This window comes from Mustela nigripes, chromosome 18 (genome assembly GCF_022355385.1).
Source record: "Mustela nigripes isolate SB6536 chromosome 18, MUSNIG.SB6536, whole genome shotgun sequence".
NCBI classification, from domain to species: domain Eukaryota; kingdom Metazoa; phylum Chordata; class Mammalia; order Carnivora; family Mustelidae; genus Mustela; species Mustela nigripes.
This window is the reverse complement of record NC_081574.1, coordinates 39,494,312-39,519,608: the sequence shown is the minus strand read 5'-3', so window position 1 is coordinate 39,519,608 and position 25,297 is coordinate 39,494,312. Positions and strand designations below refer to the sequence as shown.

General features: G+C 36.3%; 1 protein-coding gene across 6 annotated transcripts in view; it reads right to left on the bottom strand.

Annotated features, from left to right (window-relative positions):
- PSD3 (pleckstrin and Sec7 domain containing 3) overlaps positions 1 to 25,297 on the bottom strand; it is a 736,339-nt gene that overhangs the window by 300,104 nt on the left and 410,938 nt on the right. For all 6 annotated transcript variants that reach the window (XM_059384334.1, XM_059384336.1, XM_059384338.1 and 3 more), the window contains one exon: positions 12,396 to 12,485. In XM_059384334.1, coding sequence (XP_059240317.1) covers positions 12,396 to 12,485 — 90 coding nt within the window. The remainder of the gene's footprint in view (positions 1 to 12,395; positions 12,486 to 25,297) is intronic.

Genomic DNA, 25,297 nt, shown 5'->3' with positions numbered 1-25,297 from the left:
TCACAGATGATATGATACTATATGTGGAAAACCCAAAAGGCTCCACTTCAAAACTGCTAGAACTTGTACAGGAATTCAGTAAAGTGTCAGGATATAAAATCAATGCACAGAAATCAGTTGCATTTCTCTACACCAACAACAAGACAGAAGAAAGAGAAATTAAGGAGTCAATCCCATTTACAATTGCATCCCAAATCATAAGATACCTAGGAATAAACCTAACCAAAGAGGCACAGAATCTATACTTGGATTGATTATGTTTTAAAAAATCTCCAAAGATACAATCTAACTTACATAGAGCCATCTGAATAGGAAATTCTGTAGCATTCCTTCAGGATCAAATTAAAAATAAAATCTCTCTGGGAATCATTAGTATTCTATTAAATACCCTTAAGGATTACTACCTCGCTACTCAAACTCTTCTTTCTTCTTCTTCTTCTTCTTCTTTTTTTTTTTTGGTTAAAAATCTGTTTGTACTCTTTGAGTATCATCTGTTCTGCCAAAATGTTCTACCAGAATTCTTTTTGATAGATTTTTTTTTTTTTAAAGCATGAACATGATTTGTGGATTTTCAGCTACTTCTAAGTATTATCCTCATTACAGTCAACCATCTTTCATTCAAGGAACCATACGAAAAGCAGCATCATTATTCAGTCCATGACGAGCACATGACTGGAAGCCAAGCATGCTTCTAGATCTCCATGGGGAAAGCAGAAGCAGAAACACCCACAAACCTTTCATCACAACTCAGCTTGATTCATTTAACTGAAAAAAGCAATATTCCATATTTTAAATAAGAACGTTTAGAGCTTTTCTCTTAAAAAGCTTGCCAACATAGCTTTTCTCTTTAAAAGTTATCCTGTTTATATCAGGATAAGCATCTAAGCCCTTTTCCTCCATAGATACTGTTGCTACCAGGTTTCCATGACCTTCTCTCTGAGAGAACTCACCTACTCTAGGCAACAGTTGATGCTCTTTTTTTAGCTACACTTAAATACCACCCATAAGTTCCTATTTTCAACTACATACTCCGAATATAACTCAGATCAAGTATTTTTGAGAATTCACTTCAAGCTTTTCATTTATAAAAAGTTCAGACTTTTTTCTACCTGCAGCTTGATTCTTCCTCTCATGTGATTCTTTAGGACTAAACCTTTGAGAATGCTGCAATGACAAAGGTAATTTCCCTGGATTTAAATCTGAACTTTCACTATTAGGTATACACTCATTTGTCTAAACCAATAAATATAATATAAAAGATAAAACTTGATACAATTTGAGCTTACAAATCATATTTAAATTAAATTACAAATAAAGAATGCTTCCAGTACTTAGGTTGAAAGATACCTCAAACATCATCTGTAGGATTTTTCCAATGTCTCTGCCATTGAATATTTAGCTGAAAAAATATGAGCACAGCAGAAAAACAGAGCAAGAAGTTCTGGTCCACGTAGCAAGTGGTGGTGACAGAACAGGAATGGGCCCTAGACACTGTGGGCTATCGGAGCCTGAACAGATTATGGGTACAGCCCAACTATCTTATTTTATAAATGAAGAAACTAAGGTACAAAGAGGTGAAATGATCACGCTGATGCTCCATCACTAGTCACTGGCAGCATTAAGACAGGCACAGAGCCCCAGTGACCTCCAGAACCCATTCACAAAAACTAGAATAGTAGAGGCGCCTGGGTGGCTCAGTCGTTAAGCGTCTGCTTTTGGCTCAAGTCATGAGCCAGAGTCCTGGGACTGAGCCCAGCATCTGGCTCTCTGCTCAGTGGGAAGTCTGTTTCTTCCTCTTCTACTCCCCCTGCTTGTGTTCCCTATCTCACTGTGTCTCTCTCTGTCAAATAAACAAATAAAATCTTTAAAAAACAAACAAACAAACAAACAAAAACTAGAGCAGTAGGAAAAACAAGCTAACATTTATGAATACTTTAATGCATTTTAGATGACACAATGCTAGCTACTGAACACACATCATCTTATTTAATTTTCATAATCACTCTTGGAGGAAAGTATTATTACCCGTGTTATATATGAGGAGACTAAAAAAAAGTTAATTGTCTGGCTAAGGTAAAATACTGGGCTTCCTTTCCAGATGTGACACTATTCACTTCACATGGCCACAAAGCCTACCATTACATTCAGCCGAAGAGATCAAACATACCTCAGGAAAAAGATTATTATGGTTGTTCTACCTTTTACTGCTCTTCCATTCCATGCAGATTAGAATGCAGGTGATATAGCAGGGGGTGCATGGGCAATTCAGGGTAACAATTTAGCAACAGAAACTCTAATAACAAACTCAAAATAATTCAACAGTGAATATTTTTCTCAATACTGTCACTACCCACATCCATACCACTATTCCTTCTCTTGTGGACAGACAATTTCATTACCATCTTTTCCAATTCTACTCCCACATCTTTCCAAACAAATCTCCACAGTATCCTGAGATCATAAAAACAGATTTATGTGACTTTCCAGCTTTCAACTCTTGAAAACAATTCCTATTGCCTTTTTCTTAATACACCATTGTTTTTAACACTACTACACGTATACCTAACCTGTTGATCATGATATTTGGTAATTTAAAAGAAGGACCTACAAGAAGTAAAATTTCATTAATTTATATACGATGCCTAAATCTCTGGCTAAACGGAGAAAATGCCTCCCCCCCTTTTTAAGTGGGCCTTTTCTTCATTAAAGTAATAATTGAAATAATTACAGATCTGCATGTAATTGTAAGAAATAATAGATTTCTTATATCTTTTACCCAGTTTCCTCCAAAGGTAACATCTGCAAAACTATAGTATAATACCACAACCTGACATAATAACACCTGATCTTATTCAGGTTTCTCTAGTTACACTTGTCCTCAGTGATAACACTGGAAGTAAAGATGAAAGAGTAGAGAACAAAAATGGTATGTGCAGGGAGTGTGGGATGTTGCTTAAGGCTAGCCTTCTGTGATAAAGAAGGGAGGGAATTTTCAGTGTTAAATTTTCAACCTTCTCCCTGGCTGAAAGGGTCAAATTAGATAAACTCTAGAAGTGAAGTGGGCTGGCTCTGCTCTCTCTCTTTTTAAGAAGAATCCTTACAGCTCTTCATGTCACACTGTGTGAAACAGGTCCTTTTCAGTGACTGAGATCACAGAAAAAATTGCTTATCTCTAAGTCTGATTGCTGATTGATTTTTGTTTATTTACCCTTAAGTGTAACTGTAATTGACTGAAAAGCCTAATGGTTATGAACCTTCACAGTATTTTATATTTCCTAGTCATGTTTCTTCCTCGTCCAATAAAATATGTTAATCTTCATTTAAAATGTATTTTTCAGCCAAAAGAGTCAAAGCAATCTCAAAAAAGAAAAGCAAAGCTGGAGGCATCACAAATACAGACTTCAAGTCTTCAAGTTATATTACAAAGCTGTAGTGATCAAAACAGTATGGTCGTGGCATAAAAATAGACACATAAACCAATGGAAAATAGAAAACCCAGAAATGGAATGCACAACTATATGGGAAACTAATATTCAACAAAGCAGGAAAGAGGGGTGCCTGGGTGGCTCAGTGGGTTAAAGTCTCTGCCTTCAGCTCAGGTCATGATACTGGGGTCCTGGAATTGAGCCCCACATCGGGCTCTCTGCTCGGCAGGGAGCCTGCTTCCTCCTCTCTGTCTGCCTGCCACCCTGTCTACTTGTAATCTCAGTCTTTCAAATAAATAAATAAAAATCTTTAAAAAAAAAAAAAAGGCAGGAAAACATATCCAGTGGGAAAAAAAAGGCAGTTTCCTCAACAAATGAAGTTAGGAAAACTGGATGGCAATAGCAGAAGAATGACTGGACCACTTTCCTATACCATACACAAAAATAAATTCAAAATGAATGAGGCCTAAATGTGAGGTAGGAAACCATCAAAATCCGAGAGGAGAATGCAGGCAAAAACATCTTTGGGATAGACCATAGCAACTTCTTACCAGATATGCCTCCTGAGGCAAGGGAAACAAAAGCAAAAATGAATTATTGGGACAGGACTTCATCAAGATAAAAAGCTTCTGCACAGTGAAGGAATCACCAAAAAAAAGGAAAGGCAGTCTATGGAATAGGAGAAGATATCTGCAAATGACATATCTGATGAAGGGTTAGTATTTAAAATTTATAAAGAACTTCTCAAACTCAACACTCAAAAAACAAATAATCCAGTTAAAAAATGGGCAGAGGACATGAACAGACATTTTTCCAAGGAAGACTTAAAGATGGCTAATAAACACATGAAAAGATGCTCAAAACTGCAAAGAGCTATCACCTCACACCTGTCAGAATGGCTAAAATGAACAATTCTGGAAACAAAAGATGTTGGCAAGGATGTGGAGATAGGGGAACCCTCCACACTGATGATGGGAATGCAAACAGGTGCAACCACTCCTCAAAACACTATGGCGGTTCCTCAAAAAGTGAAAAACAGAGCTACCCTATGACCCAGCAACTGCACTACTAGGTATTTAGCCAAAGAATACAACACAGTGATTCAAAGGGGCACATGTACTCCAATGTTTATAGCAGCAATGTCCACAGTTGCCAAAATATGGGAAGAGCCCAAATCTGTATTGACATATGAATGGATAAAGATATGGTACACACACACACACACACACACACACACACACACACACGATAGAATATTATTCAGCCATCAAAAATTAAATCTCAACCAGTTGCAACAACATGGACAGACCTAGAGTGTATTATGCTAAGTGAAATAAGATAGAGAAAGACAAATACCATATGACTTCACATATATGTTGAATTAAAGAAACAAAACATGAACCTGGGGGGAGGAAAAAGAGAGGTAAACCAAAAAACAGACTCTTAAAAGATTTTTATTTATTTATTTGACAGACAAATCACAAGTAGGCAGAGAGGCAAGCAGAGAGAGAGAAAGAGAGAGAGAGAGAGAGGAGGAAGGAGGCTCCCTGCTGAGCAGAGAGCCCAATGTGGGGCTCGATCCCAAGACCCTGGGATCATGACCTGAGCCGAAGGCAGATGCTTTAACCCACTGAGCCACCCAGGTGCCCCAAAAAACAGATTCTTTAGAGAACAAACAGACTGAGCATTACTGGAAAGAGGGGCAAGGGGAATGGGCCCATGGGAGAAGGTTATTAAGGAGGGCACTTGTGATAAGCACTGGGTATTATTGCCTGTAAGTGATGAATCACTAGACTCTACACCTGCAAATAATGTTACACTGTATGTTAACTGGAATTCAAAAACTTGAAAAGAAATAACTGTATAATATTATTATTATTATTTGCTGACTTTTAGAGTCTATCTGTTTAAACATTACCCTTCCAGCTAAATTCTCCATCATTCTCACAAATTATTTTTCCCTAATAATGCCAAATGAGAAAAATGCAGTTAGAATGCAACATAATGCTTTCAGCCATATACATATGTTAAGGATTGAATACAGGTAGTCTAATGTTCTTAGAAACTTCTTTTAAAAAACCTCCCCTAAATTCTTTTGTGAGAGCTAAGGGAAAACAAGCACATCTGAATAAGAACTTTCACCGGAATTCTGACCAATGCAGTATGTAACAATTTAATTCACTACGTTATTTACCATTCCATTAATAGAATAATGCATATGAATTCCACTAAGCCAGGCATATTGATTTACATTTTGTCAGTTTAACTGTAACTTCCCCCTATCCCATAATCTACACACACACACATTCTCCCTCTTTCTCTCTCTCTTCACCATTAACTACCTCTCTCTTCACCACTAACATCTGAGAGAGTAAAAACTTTTGGTCTTCCCTCCAGAGACTGCAAGTTAATTTCAAGGTTAATAAATTCCCAAGTAAAGGAGATATGTACAAGTAATTTCTACCCAAAAATTAAATTTCAGAATATCTTAGAGTCAAACATCTAATTATAAGCAATAGCCTGAAAGGATGGGATGTTATTGACTTGCCCAAGCAAGATTTATTTACCTTGCGTTTTAATGATTTCCAGTGACACTGCCTTATAACTAGAGGTATTATTAAAGCTATCTGTGTATTTAAGCAGATTTCAAAGGAGACAGGTTCCAAAACACTCTGCAAATTATATTCATTTTGTTTTTTAGTTACATGAGAATCATTTTGAAAGACTTGGGTGGTTTGTTGTTTCCACCCTCTCTCTTATTAAGATGACATAAAAATTCTTTTTATTTTAAACCACTTTTTTTTATTAATTAATTTATTTTCAGAAAAACAGTATTCATTATTTTTTCATCACACCCAGTGCTCCATGCAATCGGTGCCCTCTATAATACCCACCACCTGGTACCCCTAACCTCCCACCCCCCCCACTTCAAACCCCTCAGATTGTTTTTCAGAGTCCATAGTCTCTCATGATTCACCTTCCCTTCCAATTTACCCCAACTCCCTTCTCCTCTCTAACACCCCTTGTCCTCCATGATATTTGTTATGCTCCACAAATTCAAACTCAACACACATGAAACAGGCAAACATATCAAACAATGGGCAGAAGATATGAACAGACACTTCTCCAATCAAGACACACAAATGGCTAGCAGACATAAAAATTCTTAGAGATTTTTTCTAATTCCCACTGGCACCTATTGAATTCAATTGCTGCTCAACAAAAAAAAAAAAAAAAAAAAAAAAAAAGAAACTTAAAGACCTAACTATGACAAAAATAAAAATATTAAGAATGTTATTTGAGTATCAAATGGTAGGTGGCAATAAGAATGCTGAGATAGAAAACAACCAGTGTTTCATGTTTCATTGTCACGATCTTCAGTCTGGAACACCCCAAAATGAAATTATTATGCAGCAATAACTAACCTTCCACCCTTTATGTTTCAATGACACTTTCATTGGCTCCTTTTGCTTTATTTCCCATTGATTCTTTCCTGTTTTCATGGAAATATATTTTGAAATGGCTACTTCCCCTCTAAATTTTTCTTTTAATTTTTACTGGTGGCCATCACCCAAAGTTCCTGTGTATTCCCTCTATACATAATGAGAAATGAAGGATTATCAACAACCCAGGTTAGAAATAGAACACAGAATGGACTGAAGATAAAATTGTGGTTTTTCTTTTAAAACCAAGAATAGAGATTCATAGGAAACTCAGAAGAAATTAAACTTACAGAGCAGTTTAAGACCAAACTTAAACTGGTCCTGGAATCTTGAAGAACCATCGAGGAAGCAAATTAGTTATTGTGCTCTTTAAAGATCCCCAAATAATCCTGGGATATTAATGGAGATGTGAATTATTTGAAGTGGTTAAAATCCAAGGGAAAAAAAGAAAGATTGCTAGATGTCCACCTGCTCTTTTATATTTTCTCCAAATGGTCCTAGGTAAGAAGGCTCAGGACCTCCAATCATGCGGTTTCAAAGATACAAACCAAATATAAGATATAAAAGCATGGCAAGAGGGATATGGTCCAGGAGAAATGGCCTGTTGTTAACAAGGTAAAAAGGCAAAGAAAACATAGGCTAACCAAGGTTCATGAATTTTCAAGTGCCCCCATGATGTTAACACAGACTTTACGGAACAAATGCTTCTTATGGAAAATTATGATGCTTGTTCTTTGGAATCAACAGTCTTTGGGAAAAAAGGAAGCCATAAATGATGAGGTTTAAAAATCTTGCCACAAAAGGAAGAAACGCACAAGTTCAAGATCACAGACGGTCCATTGAAAAGAGAAAGAGAATGTGCATGGTTAGTCTGAAAAAAGGACAGGCAATAGAGGTCTTATGAATTAAAGTTAATCCCACTTGGCCCTAGTACTTATAAAACACTTTAGACCCAAACCCTGTAGGAAGGGATGGAGGCCCTTTGCAGTCCACTTCAAGCTAGGTAAAGAATAGAATATTATTAAAAATTTTTAAAAGTTACAACAGCTAACAGATATTGCATTTATTACATGCTAGGACTCTAAAGGCTTTATAGGTTAACTCATTCAATTAATAAAACTGATGAGGTGGATACTAATAAGATCTCCCAGAAATCAAGAGACAAAGTTTCAGTGAATTTACTTACAATCCCTCAGCTACGAAGAGAGGGGAGCTGGGATTAGAACCCAATCAGTACAGCTCTCACGTCTATAATCATAATCAGCACACTATAGTGTCTCTCAGCCTCTAAGCCAGAACTAGCCCATGTTTTACATTCTCATCCCTCTCTATTCATGTACTTAAGAGTTGCATTGTTACAGAATCTTAGAAATGTCTTATTAAGTTTATAAAAAGAAACTCCCTTTCCTCCTCTTTCCCACATTTTCCCTCAAGGATGCACATCCAAGTGGGATGGGCAGTCCCTATACAGCCATGAAACTTGCCAGATGGTCTGTCGTATTTTGTTAAATGAACTCCTCTACTGATTTGGTGAAATAATAGGGAAAGGTACGTATGACAGAGAACATTAATGTTTATGGGTGGGAAAGGTGATGGGAAATGAAATAAAATAATCATCTAACTAAAAACCATAGGAACTCAACTACTAAAATGGTACCTGTACTTCAAAGGCCTCTCTCAAACATGACATCCTTCTAGCCAGACTTCAACGTTAAAGAACCTAATCTTCTATCACTAGTTGTCATTTGCTATCCAACTAACTATGCTTTATACTATAGGTATCTAGAATTAAAACTCAAAGTAGCTTGTGGGAAAACTTGCTTATTTGCACAAAGCACTCATTTCTCTGTTAGGTCATCAGGTCAAAAGGGACACAGCAGTGGAACTGTAAATTATAAAAAAGGGCTCAATTACCTATCCCTTTCATGTAGTCTAGGGCAAAATTAAAGCAAAGTATTAACTGAAGTCTCTGAATTAAAGGCTTGAAATAAATTTCTCATTTTTCATATATTTAAATACATTAAGGTTTATCTTTTTGATAACCATTTCTGTTGAGAACAAGGAGAATCAGTTTATATTTTAATTTCAATATGGAACAATTATTTACTTTAAGGGAAAAAGAACCACCCATCTTTCTCAGTAGTCTGTGAGGACAGGGGCCCATTTAGTTCTAGCATGTTCTCCAAGTCCACAATACCCAGTGAACACACAAAAGGCCATCAAGAAATATTCCCTACTACCCAACCACACTGAATAACAGACATAAGATAAAATGTTACTGCTGGTCCAAGGATAGCTGAACAGACATGGATGAAATGCTATTTTTGAACCAAAGAAATCTGAAAGTAATCAGATTAATATGTAGCAATGAAAGCCTCAGCTTAATCCATGTAACTCTAGGCATCTTACTTAATAAATTAAACTGAATGTTGTCAGTACCTGCAATTTTCAAGTTGGAGAGAGGGCAGAAGAGGGCAGAAAAGGGGTTAGGTCACTCAGAACCTGTAACATAATACCAAATGTTTTGTGTTTGTCTTTCTGTGTGACAGGTATATAATCATTGTCCATGAAAGTTCAAATTAACATTCTACCCAGGAATTAATCTCTGAAGAGAATCAAGAGATAACCACTGAGAAAGAAAATGAGGGAGAGTGTTTGAGAAGGAGTGAAGAAAGAGGAGAAAGAAGAGACAAAACTGAAAAGAAATAAAATATAATAAAAGTAAAAAAAAAAGAGCGAGAGAGAGAGAACAAGAGAAAAGAAAAAACACAGATGAATAGAAACAGAGGAAGTAAGTGAGGAAAAGGAGGAAGGAAGGAAGACCAGGAGGGCATGGAAGGGAAAAAGAATAGCCATATGGAAAAGAGAAATGAAACAAAAATGGTTTGAAAAAAACCTTTTCTTGGTGAAATTTTCAGTAAAATCCAGATTCTTGCTGAAATGGAAAACTCCACATTTGGTGGGTGAGTGGCTGGGCTTTTTTCTATGAAAGAGAATCAGTATTTTACTTGACAATTTCCATGCTAAATGCCACTGTCACTTTCAGTGTCATTTCACTGTCATCTTCCTACAGTAAATAAAACAGTATAATAAATATTTTCCCCCCTGAGGTTTAAAAACATGATCTCAACAGTACAACTTTAACAAATCATCCAGAAAATTCTTGGCAGAGTAAACCAAAGAACATATGTTTATCCAAGGTGAACGGCAGCCACTGGACTTATGTTAACTACGTTTGGTTTCAGACAGCTCATCAAATATGCTTTAAAACTGCCCAATAATTCATCCACAGTCATGCATGTTACCATAAGCCTACCAATAAAATCTAAAAGCTTCGGGGCGCCTGAGTGGCTCAGTGGGTTAAAGCTTCTGCCGTCGGCACAGGTCATGGTCCCAGGGTCCTGGGATCAAGCGCCGCATTGGGCTGTCCGCTCCGTGGAGAGCCTGCTTCCTCCTCTCTCTCTTTCTACCTGCCTCTCTGCCTACTTGTGATCTCTGTCTGTCAAATAAATAAAATCTTTAAAAAAAAAAAAACAAAAAACTGAAAGCTTCACTACGAAAATTTTTCTTGCCAATTTCCACTTCTGACATAATTTGATAAAAGCTTCTCCAATCCGGGGCGCCTAGGTGGCTCAGTGGCTTAAGGCCTCTGCCTTCCGCTCAGGTCATGATCCCAGCGTCCTAGGATCGAGCCCCACATCGGGCTCTCTGCTCAGCAGGGAGCCTGCTTCCTCCTCTCTCTCTCTGCTTACTTGTAATCTCTGTCTGTCAAATAAATAAATAAAAATCTTTAAAAAAAAAAAAAAAAGCTTCTCCAATCCTTCTCTTAGAAAGACTGCATTATTTTCCACGTTAATAACACTAAACTGAAAACACTTGTTAACATACGTCTACAGTACATCTTCAATGGATGTAGAGAATGTATTTACCATGTCACAATCCAACACATTTTATTTCCCATTCAGAACTGTAGCTTAAAGCAATGGCCACAATCACCAAACTGTGGAAAGAGCCAAGATGCCTTTCAACAAACGAATGGATAAAGAAGATATGGTTCATATACCCAATGTATTACTCCTCCACCAGAAAGGATGAATACCCAACTGTTTTATCAACATGGACAGGACTGGAGGAGATTATGCTGAGTGAAGTAAGTCAAGCAGAGAGAGTCAGTTATCATGGTTTCACTTACTTGTGGAGCATAAGGAATAACACAGAGGACATTAGGAGAAGGAAAGGAAAAGTGGATTGGGGTAAATCAGAGGGAGACACAAACCATGAGAGATTGTGGACTCTGAGAAACAAACTGAGGGTTTTGGAAGGGGGGTGGCGGTGAGAGGTTGGGTGAGCCTGGTGGTGGTATTAAGGAGGGCACGAATTGTATAGAGCACGGGGTAAATCTTGGAACACTGAAAAAATTAAATTAAATTAAAAAAAAAAAAAAAGAATTGTAGGTTCAGCCATGGCAGCATTTATCCTATAAGGAAACAATCTTAAAAAATACCTTCTTTACATAGTAACCTGAAGCTACTTTTCTTCTTGCTTTTTCCATAAGGTAATTATTCACTGAGTTGCAATTAAAGTCAGCAAAAGAATCTCATAATATCATATCTTATGCCTTTTTTCACTTTCTACATATATATGTGTGTGTGTGTGTGTGTGTGTGTGTGTCTTTCAAAATCTAGGACTCTACTGTATATGTCTTATATGGTTTAAAAGTTACATAAAACATAATAAAGGACTTATTCGCAACTGGTACCTTTCCAGATCATACCATGATTCATATGTGTTGCCCTTAGCAAATTCAAAGGAACTGCCAAAGAAATCTACATATGTACAAAGTTTTTAAAAAGGCTAGAATCTAACAGAATTCTGTAAACATCATATTGTCAACATACATATCTTATCCTGAACTGCTAAAATATTCACATCCATTATCAATCACTATTTTCTATTTAAACAAATGCATTTCTCATTTATACTGCTGCAGAAAATTACGAATTCTAAAGCTTATTTTGTTGTCTCCTTGGAAACAATCTGATACAGAAAAACATGCTGACGGTTACCAATAATGAAACCAACCACAAATCATTCAAACATTCTACAATTACTCAGATTTCCAGAGACAACCTAAATGGCTCTACAACTAGGGACTGAATACAGCTTTCATTACAGTATGTAAAGGCTTTTTTGTTTCCATAGTGAATATACCTTTGTGATCTTTCTCAAGTTCTGACATATGCTCACAAATCAAACAAAAACTGCCCACTATCTGAATCACCAATTATTCCAAATCTACTTACTGTCTCAGTATTATTGGTTACCATGTGAACTTTTATAATTTATTCATTGAAGGGTATCTGCAGTCTGACACATCAAGGATGAGTTCCAATAGAAATATCACCAACAAAACCAAAAGCAAAAATCAAAATACTTAAGTGATCCTTGGCCTTTTTATTTTAGATTAAAAAATAAGCAGAAAAGATAAAAATAAATATTTTTAAAAGCCAATTATTTCAATGCTTACTTTTAGTAGATCCTTGGAGAAATCACCACCCTCATTTATGCCTTGGAGGTTTGCAATGAACTCTTGGCAGGTCATCTTCTTTCCAATATTCTGGAATAGAGGCAAATAATACATCATAATGGCATACATACATGGAATTCCTAAAACTGTGATTAAGCAAAGCAAGACTGGTTTGGCTTTTCAATATATGAATACACATGCCCCTATATGTGCATATATCCACACATACATATAATACAAACTTATATACATGAGAAACAGATGGCTTATTATGCTTTCAAAATAGTCATTAAATATAAATAGCAAAATTATGCCAAACCTTTTTTTAACCTACAAAAACATGAGAAATTTATGCTACATTTATATACATGTAAGGTAGCTTTTAATAAAAACATGGACAAAATGACATTTCTGAGCAGACCTCTGATAGCTCTTTATTTACTTGTTTATTTTTATGTCCTACATATTGTCAAGAGCTGTGAAGGATCTGAGATTTTAGCCCACTTTCAAGCTAACAAACTAGTCTACCACGATCTCACATGTTGGCAGATAAAGTATGATTCCTGAGTCAGAGGCTCAGTAATTTTTTTATAATAGGAGCAGCCAAAATACCAGCATTTTCTTGCTCCAGTTTCCTGGGTCCCAGTTCTCACAGAACCTGAACAGGGCCAGCTGATATGTACAAGCAGTGGGTTGTGATACAGGAAAGGAGCCCTGCCAGGAGATCTGGGAATCTGAGTAATTGTAATGAACATTAAGCATGCCTACTGTTTTTGCTCTAAATGAAGAAACCAAGTCTTCTCATGCAAGGCTATAAGCAAATCTATCCACTTCTCTGAAGTCACTATATTTTCCAAAGCTGCTCAGTATAGAAACAGTTTTGGAAAAATTACACCAGAACAAAATTTCTGTTCATAAAATGTACAGAAATGTAAGAAACCCAAGGAAAATTGTCTCCTAACATATTTGAGTTTAAGAAAAAGTTTAAGATTTAAGAGTAAGTTTAACAACAACATAAATCACATTAATAAAATAAAAAAATTAGAAAATCTAAACTAACAAAGAAAAGAGAAAATACAAATATATTAGACCTAGAAAACTAATAAAACAATAAAACTCCTAGGCCACTTTCAGTCAACTAGTAAGAGCTTCCAGGATTCAGAAGGATTCAGAGGCTCAATCTGGACACCAGCAGAAATCTGTCATGAGGGTAGAAGAGGGAAATGGAACACATACGCACCAGTATGGGATCTCTGGGAATATGTGGTTCAAGTGAACGTGAAGTGTACCAATGTATTAATATCCTTGTACAGAATATGTATGTTCTATGAGGCTATTTTTCAGAAAAGAACAAGGGCTAGAATATTAGTCCTCAAGTTGAGGAAAAATATTAAGACTTTTAAAGGGTTGGAAAGCCATGGATAGTTTTAAGAGAGTATGTATACAGAACATTAACTTCAAAAATACAGATCTGCCTGGGAACATATACACCTATGTGTTTTAAAAGTAATCACTTCCCTGCAAATAAAAACCACAAGGAGATACCACGTCACACCAATCAGAATGGCTAAAATTAACAAGTCAGGAAATGACAGATGCTGGCAAGGATTAGGAGAAAGGGGAACCCTCCTACACTGTTAGTGGGACGCAAGCTGGTGTAGACACTCTGGAAAACAGCATGGAGGCTCCTCAAAAGATTGAAAATAGAGCTACCCTATGACCCAGCAATTGCACTACTGGGTATTTACCCTAAAGATACAAACATAGTGATCCAAAGAGGAACATGTACCCAAATGTTTATAGCAGCAATGTCTACAATAGCCAAACTAGAAAGAACCTAGATGTCCGTCAACAGATGAATGGATAAAGAAGATGTGAGATAGATAGATAGATAGATAGATATAGATATAGATATAGATATATAATGGAATACTATGCAGCCATCAAAAGGAATGAAATTTTATCATTTGTGACAACTTGGATGGAACTAGAGAGTATTATGCTTAGCAAAATAATCGGAGAAAGACAACTATCATATGCGCTCCCTGATATGAGGAAGTTGAGAAGGAACGTAGGGGGCTTGAGGGGTAGGAAACGAATAAATGAAACAAGATGGGATCAGGAGGGAGACAAACCATAAGAGACTCTTAATCTCACAAAACAAACTGAGGGTTGCCAGGGGGGAGGGGGGAGGGAGAGGGCGGTGGGGTTGTGGACATTGGGGAGAGTATGTGCTGTGAAGTGTGTAAACCTGGCAATTCACAGACCTGTACCCCTGGGGCATTATATGTTAATTTAAAAAAAAAAAGTAATCACTTCCCACTCCCCCCTCACAACTGCTCTTCTACTTTACAGCATGAAACAAATCATCCAACCCACCCTATCTAATTAATTACGGTGAAAGTGCTAAATAACTTGTTAAAAACCTTGCCTTTTCCATAAGCAAAGAGGGCATAGTCAGACTTCACATGCAAGACTGGATGAATGTTTTAACAATGAGAACTGGCTTTGCCAATGATTTTAAGTTAAATCTGCAGCCCTAAGTTCTGATGAAAATTTATTTAAAGCACAGGAACTTTAATAAAAAAAAAAATACCGTCTCACATTAATTGAAAAACACCATTACCTCAACCTTTTCCAATCCCTGAAAATTACCTTTTCCAATCCTTACCAAGTATATCAGATCAAAAAAGGTACATGTACTAAATGTTGGCTAACTGAACACCTAATAATTAAAAAACAAAAGGTATCTTAAGGTAAAAAGTAACAAGTACATTCAATAGTCATTTTCATATGACTTGACAAGGTCTTTCTAGTTATGTTCTGAGCATCTGAGAAAATGAATGAATAATGACTACATAAAAAATTCTTTTCCAAGTCAGACAGTTTCCAATTCTCAAAATCAAAAAAGGATATGATTTAACTATCAGTTAAAAACCAACATTTTCTTTAACATGTGACCTGGTGAATTCAAGTATTTGTAACATTATCTTTTTTAATCACTTTTGTATTGTTCAAAACAAAAATTTCTTGAAGAGTGATTTATATTTAAACATTTGTTGTATGATAGTCATGAGATATTTTTTTATAAATAAGTATCAAATAATAATAAAAGACTCCCAAGTATAAAAACACATTACATTAAAAAAAACTCTTGAAAACTAAACAGTTATGACTATTAGGAGAAAAAAGTGAAATAAAGAGTTGGCTTTTTTATATGATGGAGGGTCTGCTCCATCCTATAAGTTTTTACAAATACCAGCTTTACTGAAATATAACGCACATAACATTCACCCTTCCGAATTATACAATTCAGTAATTCTTATGTATTTATTTATTTACTTGAGAGGGGACAAGGGTGAGCAGGAGGGAGGACAGGGGGCAGGGAGAGGTAAGAGCAGACTCTGCGCTGAGCACAGAACCCAACTAAGGGCTTGATCTCACCATCCTGAGATCGTGACCTGAGCTACAGTCAAGACTCCACCATTCATCTAACTGAGCCACCCAGCTGCTCCTACAGTTCAGTAATTCTTAATATGTTGACAGAGTTCTGCAGCCATTACCACTATCTAAATTCAAAACATTTTCATCACTCCAAAAGACACCCCAATCCATTAGCAGTCAGTTTTCATATCTCTCCTCCCACCCCCAATACCATCTCCTGGCAACCACTAATCCCCTTATTTGTATGGATTTTCTTGTGAAGGAACATTTCACATAAATGTAATTATATAAAATGTGGCCTTTTTAAACTGGCTTCTTTCATCTACCATATACTTTTCAAAGTACATCCATATTTTAGCGTCCATCAGTATTTTATTGCAAAATAACACTCCATTGTATGAATATGCCAAACTTTCCATTCAGAAGTTGATGGCTTCTTGGACTGTTCCCACAGTTTGGTTATTATGAATAATGTTGCTATAAATATTTGTGTAAAGTTTTTGTGTAGACATATGTTTTCATTCCTCCTATATACATAACTCAGGAGTGGGATTGCTAGGTCGTACGGTAACTCTATGTTTAATCATTTGAGGAACTGTCGGAATTTTTTCCAAACAGACCACACCAGTTTACATCCCTACTAAAGGTGTGAGTTTCAATTTCTCCACATCCTTACCAGCATTTATCTGTCTTTTTCATTTCAGCCATTTCTAGTAGATATGAATTGCCATCTTGTGGCTCTGATTTGCAATTCCCTAATGACTAATGATGTTCAGCACCCTTTCAAAAATGCACATATTGGCCATTTGTATATATTCTTGGAAGAAATGCCTACTCAAATCCTTTGCCCTTATTGAGTCATTTGTCTTTTATTGTTAAGTTGTAGGAGATATTTATATACTCTGGATATATAAGGAGTTTTGAGTCCTTATCAGATATATACTTTGAAAATGTTTTCTCCTATTCTGCGGGTTACCTTTTCTTGATGGTGCTGTCTGGAGCACAGAAAGTTTCAATCTCGATGAAATCCTTTTTTTTTTTTTTTTTTTTTTTTGCTGGAAATGCTTTAACTCTATACCCATTAAAAAACAACTCCCCTGAGTCTCTGGTAACAATCATTCTACTCTCTTTCTCTGAATTTGACTGCTTTTGATATTTCACATAAGTGGAATCATAGAATACTTTCTTGCGTGTGTGTATATGTGTGTGTGTCTGTGTGTGTGTGTATATACACATATATGTATGTATAAATGTGTGTATGCGTGTTTCATAAATATATATATAATATAAATAAATATTTCAAGTGCACAGCCCTGTAACTTGACATCTGCATACACTACCAAATGACCACCACCACCAAGTCCAGTTACCATCCACCCCCATAAAAATGATCTCCTTTATTCCATTTCACCTATTCTCCAATTCCCTTACACTCTGGTAACTTCTACTTTGTTTTCTATATTTATGAGTTTGTTTTGTTTCATTTGCTCATTTGTTTTCTAACTTTCCATAGATGCTGCCTGGGTCAAATTAACAAATTATTGCCTAATCCAAGGTCAGAAAGATCTGTTCCTATGTTTCCGAAAAATGATACACTGTTAGCTCTCACATTTAGATATTTGATCCATACTGCAATAATTTTTGTACAGGGCAGGAAAAACAAATCCAAGTTCATTCTTTTCCACGTGTCTATCCCAGCACCATTTGTTGAAAAGGCCATTCTTTCTCCCACTGAATAATTTTGGGATCCCTGTTGAAAATCAACTGACCATAAATGTAAGGGTTTACTTCAAATTCTCAATTCTATTGTATTGACCTAGACAAGTGACTGGATGCCAGTATAAGACTCTTGATTCGTGTAGCTTTATACTAAAAGTTGTTTTTGCCTTTGTATTTATTGTGGCAAAAAAATACACAGCAAAAAAATTTACCTTCTTAACCATATTTAAGTATACAGTTCAGCAGTGTAAGTATAGTCACATGGTTATAAAACAGACTTGCAGAACTTTTGCTGTCTCCCTAATAATTAGTGATGCTGAACATCATCTCATGTGCCTTTTGCAATCTGTATGTCATCTGGTATAATGTCTATTCAGGTCCTCTATCCACTTTTTAATGAGGTTTTTTGGGTTTTGCTGAGTTATAGGAGATATGTAGATAGATAGATCTATATTCATATATATATTTAACCCCTTATCAGATATACGGTTTGCAAGTATATTCTTGCATTCAGTAGGTTGCCTTTATGTTTTGATGATGGTTTTCCTTTCCAGAAGCTTTTTAGTTTCATATACTCTCATTTTGGTGTATTTTTGCTTTTGTTTCTCATCTTGGGAGTCAGGTCCAAAAAAGACATCATTAGGACTGATGTCCAGGAGTTTCCGGTCTATATTTTCTACTAGGAATTTCATGGTTTCAGGTCTTACATTCATGTCTTTAATCCATTTTGACTTAATTTTTGTGTATGGTATAAGACAGTGAGTACAGTTTTGTTATCTTGCATGTGGCTGTCCAGTTTTCCCAGCACTCTTTATTGGAGAGACTCTCCTTTCTCCATTGTACGTTCTTGGTTCCTCCTGTGTAGTTTAATTGTCCATATATATGTGGATTTATTTTGGGGCTCTTTCATTCCACTGATCCGTGTGTCTATTTTTATACTGATAATGTATTTTTGATTATTACAGCTTTGTATTACAGTTTGAAGTTAGCATACCTCCAATTTTGCTCTTTCTCAGGATCACTTTGGTCTTGAGAAACTTCTGCAGTTCCATACAAATTTTATAATTATTTGTTCTAGTTCTGTGAAGTATGCCATTAGGATTTTAATGGATATTGAATTGAGCTGGTCGGTTATTTTGAGTAGTATGGACATTTAAACAATAGTAATTCTTTCAATCCCTGAGCATGGACTATCTTTCCATTTATTTGGGTCATCTTCAATTTTATCAGTGTCTTATAGTTCTCAGAGTATATATAGGTCTTTCACCCTTGTAGTTAAATTCATTCCTGGGTATATTATTCTTTGTGATTGTATGCAATTACAAATGGGATTCTTTGCAATTATAAACGGGATTGTTTTCTTAATTTATCTTTCTGATGTTTTGTTATTAACATATAGAAATGCCATGCATATCTGTATATTGATTTTGTGTCCTACAACTTTACTGAATTCATTTATCAGTTCCAACTGGTAAGACTTTGGTGGATTTTTCAGGGTTTTCTATATGTAGTAGCATGTCATCTATGGAAAGAGTTCTACTTCTGCCTTTCTGATTTGGATATCTTTTATTTCTTTTTCTTGTCTAACCACTGTTCCTAGAACTTCTAATACTACATTGACTTGAAGTGATAGGAATGGGCAGCCCTGTCTTGTTCTTAGAGGAAAAGCTTTTAGCACATTACTGTTGAATATGATGCTACCTCTAGGATTGTGCTATATGGCCATTAGTATGTTCCCTCTATATCCACTTTGTTGAGGTTTTCTCATAAATAAATGTTACATTTTATCAAATGCTTTTTCTGTGTCTACTGCGATGTCATGTGATTTTTATCATACATTTTGTTAATAGATCACATTGAGGAATATTATGCCTCCATCAGAAAGAATGAATACCCAATTTTGTATCAACATTGACAAGACTGGAGGAGATTATGCTGAGTGAAATAAATCAAGCAAAGAGAGTCAATTATCATATGGTTTCACTTACTTGTGGAGCATAAGGAATCATACAAAGGACATTGGGAGATGGAGAGGAAAAGTAAGTTGGGCAAAATCGGAGGGGAAAACAAACCATAAGAGACTGTGGACTCTGAGAAACAAACTGAGGGTTTTGGAGGGGAGGAGAGTGGGGAGTCGGGTAAGCCTGGTGGCAGGTATTAAGGAGGGTGCATATTGCATGGAGCATTGGGTGTGGTGCATAAACAATAAATCTTGGAACACTGAAAAAAATTAAATTAAAAAAGATCACATTGATTTACAGATGTTGAACCACCCTTGCATCTCTAAAATAAATGCCACTTGATCCTGATGTATGATCTTTTTAGCATATTACTGGGTCAGTTTACTAATACTTTCTTGAGGATTTTTTCTACTATGCTCATCAAGGATACTAGCCTATAATTTTCCTTTTTTTGTGGTTTCCCTTTCTCGGTTTGGTATCAGGATAATGCTAGATTTGTAAAATGTGTTGGAAAAAGTTCCCTCCTCTTCAACTTTTTGGAAGAATTTGAGAAGAATATTAAATCTTCTTTGAATGTTTGATAGAATTTGCCAAAGAAGCCATCTGATCCTGAACTTTCATTTGTTGAGAGATTTCTGATTACTGTTTTAATCTCCCTACCAAAGTCTATTAAACTTTATATTTCTTCATATTCAGTCTAGGAAGATTTTATGTTCCTAGAAATTTTTTTAAAAGATTTTTATTTACTTGACAGAGAGAGCACAAGTAGACACAGCAGCAGGCAGAGGGAGAGGGAGAAGCAGGCTCCATGCTAAGCAAAGAGGCTCTTCACTGAGCAGGGAGACTTATCCCAGGACTCTGCGATCATGACCTGAACTGAAGGCAGCCACTTACCTGACAGAGTTGACCCAGATGCCCCTGATTATAGAAATGTATCCATTTCTTCTAGGTTGTCCACCTTGTTGGCAAATAATTGTTCATTATAGTCCCTTATGATCTTTTGTATTTCTGTGGTATCAGCTGTAACTTCCCTTTCATTTCTTACTTTGTTTGTGTACTCTATCTTTTTTTCTTGGTTAGTCAAACTTAAGAGTTTATTGATTTTGTTTACATTTTCAAAGAACCAGTTTAGTTTCGCTGATTGTTTTTTTAGTCTATTTTTTTTTTTTTTTTTTTTTAGTCTCTATTTCCTCTCTGATCTTGTTTTCTTCTTTCTACTAATGTTGGGCTTTGCTCTTCTTTCCCTAGTTCTCTGAGGTATAAAGTTAGATTGTTTATTTGAGGTTTTTCTTGTTTCTTGAGGTAGGTCTATATTACTATGAACTTCCTTCTTAGAACCATTTTTTGTTATGTGTCATATATTTGGGACTGCTGCATTCCATAATTTTGATATGTCATATTTCTCTTTATGTATCTCTAGGTATTTTTTTCCTTTCTCTTTTGATTCATTTAATGACCCCTAGATGTTCAGTACTTACTGTTTAATCTCCAAGTTTTGTTGAGTTTTTTACTCATTTTCTTCTTGTAAATGATTTCTAGTTTCACATCATTATGATTGCAAAAAATGTTTGATATAGTTTCAGTTTTCTTGCATTTGTTTTGTGACTCAACATGTGATCTATTCTTGAAGAATGTTCCATGTGCACTTGAGAAGTTTGTGTATTCTGCTGCTTTTGGATGAAATGTTCTGTATATAGCAATTAAATCCATCTGGTCTAATGTGTCATTTATGCCTGATGTTTCCGTCTTGATCTTTTGTCTGAATGGTCTGTCCATTTATGAAACATTACTGTTATTGCATTGCTTTCAGTTTTTCCAAGTCTTGTAATATTTGCTTTATAAATCTTGGTCCTCCTATGTTGAGGGCATATACATTTCTAAGTATTTTATCTTCCTATTGTATTGACCCCTTTTAAGACAGTGCAATGCCCTTCTCTACTTTTTTTTTTTTAATTTTTTATTTTTGATAAACATATATTTTTATCCCCAGGGGTACAGGTCTGTGAATCACCAGGTTTACACACTTCACAGCACTCACCAAATCACATACCCTCCCCAATGTCCATAATCCCACCCCCTTCTCCCAAACCCCCTCCCCCCGGCAACCCTCAGTTTGTTTTGTGAGATTAAGAGTCACTTATGGTTTGTCTCCCTCCCAATCCCATCTTGTTTCATTTATTCTTCTTCTACCCACTTAAGCCTCCATGTTGCATCACCACTTCCTCATATCAGGGAGATCATATGATAGTTGTCTTTCTCTGCTTGACTTATTTCGCTAAGCATGATACGCTCTAGTTCCATCCACGTTGTTGCAAATGGCAAGATTACATTTCTTTTGATGGCTGCATAGTATTCCATTGTGTATATATACCACATCTTCTTGATCCATTCATCTGTTGATGGACATCTAGGTTCTTTCCATAGTTTGGCTATTGTGGACATTGCTGCTATAAACATTCGGGTGCATGTGTCCCTTTGGATCACTACATTTGTATCTTTAGGGTAAATACCCAATAGTGCAATTGCTGGGTCATAGGGCAGTTCTATTTTCAACATTTTGAGGAACCTCCATGCTGTTTTCCAGAGTGGCTGCACCAGCTTGCATTCCCACCAACATTGTAGGAGGGTTCCCCTTTCTCCGCATCCTCGCCAGCATCTGTCATTTCCTGACTTGTTGATTTTAGCCATTCTGACTGGTGTGAGGTGATATCTCATTGTGGTTTTGATTTGTATTTCCCTGATGCCGAGTGATATGGAGCACTTTTTCATGTGTCTGTTCGCCATCTGGATGTCTTCTTTGCAGAAATGTCTGTTCATGTCCTCTGCCCATTTCTTGATTGGATTATTTGTTCTTTGGGTGTTGAGTTTGCTAAGTTCTTTATAGATTCTGGACACTAGTCCTTTATCTGATATGTCGTTTGCAAATATCTTCTCTCATTCTGTCAGTTGTCTTTTGATTTTGTTAATTGTTTCCTTTGCTGTGCAAAAGCTTTTGATCTTGATGAAATCCCAGTAGTTCATTTTTTCCCTTGCTTCCCTTGCCTTTTCGTTGTTCCTAGGAAGATGTTGCTGCGGCAGAGGTCGATGAGGTTGCTGCCCGTGTTCTCCTCAAGGATTTTGATGGATTCCTTTCGTACATTGAGGTCCTTCATCCATTTTGAGTCTATTTTTGTGTGTGGTGTAAGGGAATGGTCCCATTTCATTTTTCTGCATGTGGCTGTCCAATTTTCCCAGCACCATTTATTGAAAAGGCTGTCTTTTTTCCATTGGACATTCTTTCCTGCTTTGTCGAAGATTAGTTGACCATAGATTTGAGGGTCTATTTCTGGGCTCTCTATTCTGTTCCATTGATCTATGTGTCTGTTTTTGTGCCAGTACCATGCTGTCTTGATGATGACAGCTTTGTAATAGAGCTTGAAGTCCGGAATTGTGATGCCACCAACGTTGGCTTTCTTTTTCAATATCCCTTTGGCTATTCGAGGTCTTTTCTGGTTCCATATAAATTTTAGAATTATTTGTTCCATTTCTTTGAAAAAGATGCATGGTACTTTGATAGGAATTGCATTAAATGTGTAGATTGCTTTAGGTAGCATAGACATTTTCACAATATTTATTCTTCCAATCCAGGAGCATGGAACATTTTTCCATTTCTTTATGTCTTCCTCAATTTCTTTCATGAGTACTTTATAGTTTTCTGAGTATAGATTCTGTGTCTCTTTGGTTAGGTTGATTCCTAGGTATCTTATGGTTTTGGGTGCAATTGTAAATGGGATTGACTCCTTAATTTCTCTTTCTTCTGTCTTGCTGTTGGTGTAGAGAAATGCAACTGATTTCTGTGCATTGATTTTATATCCTGACACTTTACTGAATTCCTGTATAAGTTCTAGCAGTTTTGGAGTGGAGTCTTTTGGGTTTTCCACATATAGTATCATATCATCTGCGAAGAGTGATAATTTGACTTCTTCTTTGCCGATTTGGATGCCTTTAATTTCCTTTTGTTGTCTGATTGCTGAGGCTAGGACCTCTAGTACGATGTTGAATAGCAGTGGTGATAATGGACATCCCTGCCGTGTTCCTGACCTTAGCGGAAAAGCTTTCAGTTTTTCTCCATTGAGAATGATATTTGCGGTGGGTTTTTCATAGATGGCTTTGATGATATTGAGGTATGTGCCCTCTATCCCTACACTTTGAAGAGTTTTGATCAGGAAGGGATGTTGTACTTTGTCAAATGCTTTTTCAGCATCTATTGAGAGTATCATATGGTTCTTGTTCTTTCTTTCATTGATGTGTTGTATCACATTGACTGATTTGCGGATGTTGAACCAACCTTGCAGCCCTGGAATAAATCCCACTTGGTCGTGGTGAATAATCCTTTTAATGTAATGTTGAATCCTATTGGCTAGTATTTTGTTGAGTATTTTCGCATCTGTGTTCATCAAGGATATCAGTCTATAGCTCTCTTTTTTGGTGGGATCCTTGTCTGGTTTTGGGATCAAGGTGATGCTGGCCTCATAAAATGAGTTTGGAAGTTTTCCTTCCATTTCTATTTTTTGGAACAGTTTCAGGAGAATAGGAATTAGTTCTTTAAATGTTTGGTAGAATTCTCCCGGGAAGCCGTCTGGCCCTGGGCTTTTGTTTGTTTGGAGATTTTTAATGACTGTTTCAATCTCCTTACTGGTTATGGGTCTGTTCAGGCTTTCTATTTCTTCCTGGCTCAGTTGTGGTAGTTTATATGTTTCTAGGAATGCATCCATTTCTTCCAGATTGTCAAATTTATTGCCGTAGAGTTGCTCATAGTATGTTCTTATAATAGTTTGTATTTCTTTGGTGTTAGTTGTGATCTCTCCTCTTTCATTCATGATTTTATTTATTTGGGTCCTTTCTCTTTTCTTTTTGATAAGTCTGGCCAGGGGTTTATCAATTTTATTAATTCTTTCAAAGAACCAGCTCCTAGTTTCGTTGATTTGTTCTATTGTTTTTTTGGTTTCTATTTCATTGATTTCTGCTCTGATCTTTATGATTTCTCTTCTCCTGCTGGGCTTAGGGTTTCTTTCTTGTTCTTTCTCCAGCTCCTTTAGGTGTAGGGTTAGGTTGTGTACCTGAGACCTTTCTTGTTTCTTGAGAAAGGCTTGTACCGCTATATATTTTCCTCTCAGGACTGCCTTTGTTGTGTCCCACAGATTTTGAACCGTTGTATTTTCATTATCATTTGTTTCCATGATTTTTTTCAATTCTTCTTTAATTTCCCGGTTGACCCATTCATTCTTTAGAAGGATACTGTTTAGTCTCCATGTATTTGGGTTCTTTCCAAACTTCCTTTTGTGGTTGAGGTCTAGCTTTAGAGCATTGTGGTCTGAAAATATGCAGGGAATGATCCCAATCTTTTGATACCGGTTGAGTCCTGATTTAGGACCGAGGATGTGATCTATTCTGGAGAATGTTCCATGTGCACTAGAGAAGAATGTGTATTCTGTTGCTTTGGGATGAAATGTTCTGAATATATCTGTGATGTCCATCTGGTCCAGTGTGTCGTTTAAGGCCTTTATTTCCTTGCTGATTTTGCTTGGATGACCTGTCCATTTCAGTGAGGGGAGTGTTAAAGTCCCCTACTATTATTGTATTATTGTTGATGTGTTTCTTTGATTTTGTTATTAATTGGTTTATATAGTTGGCTGTTCCCACATTGGGGGCATAGATATTTAAAATTGTTAAATCTTCTTGTTGGACAGACCCTTTGAGTATGATATAGTGTCCTTCCTCATCTCTTATTATAGTCTT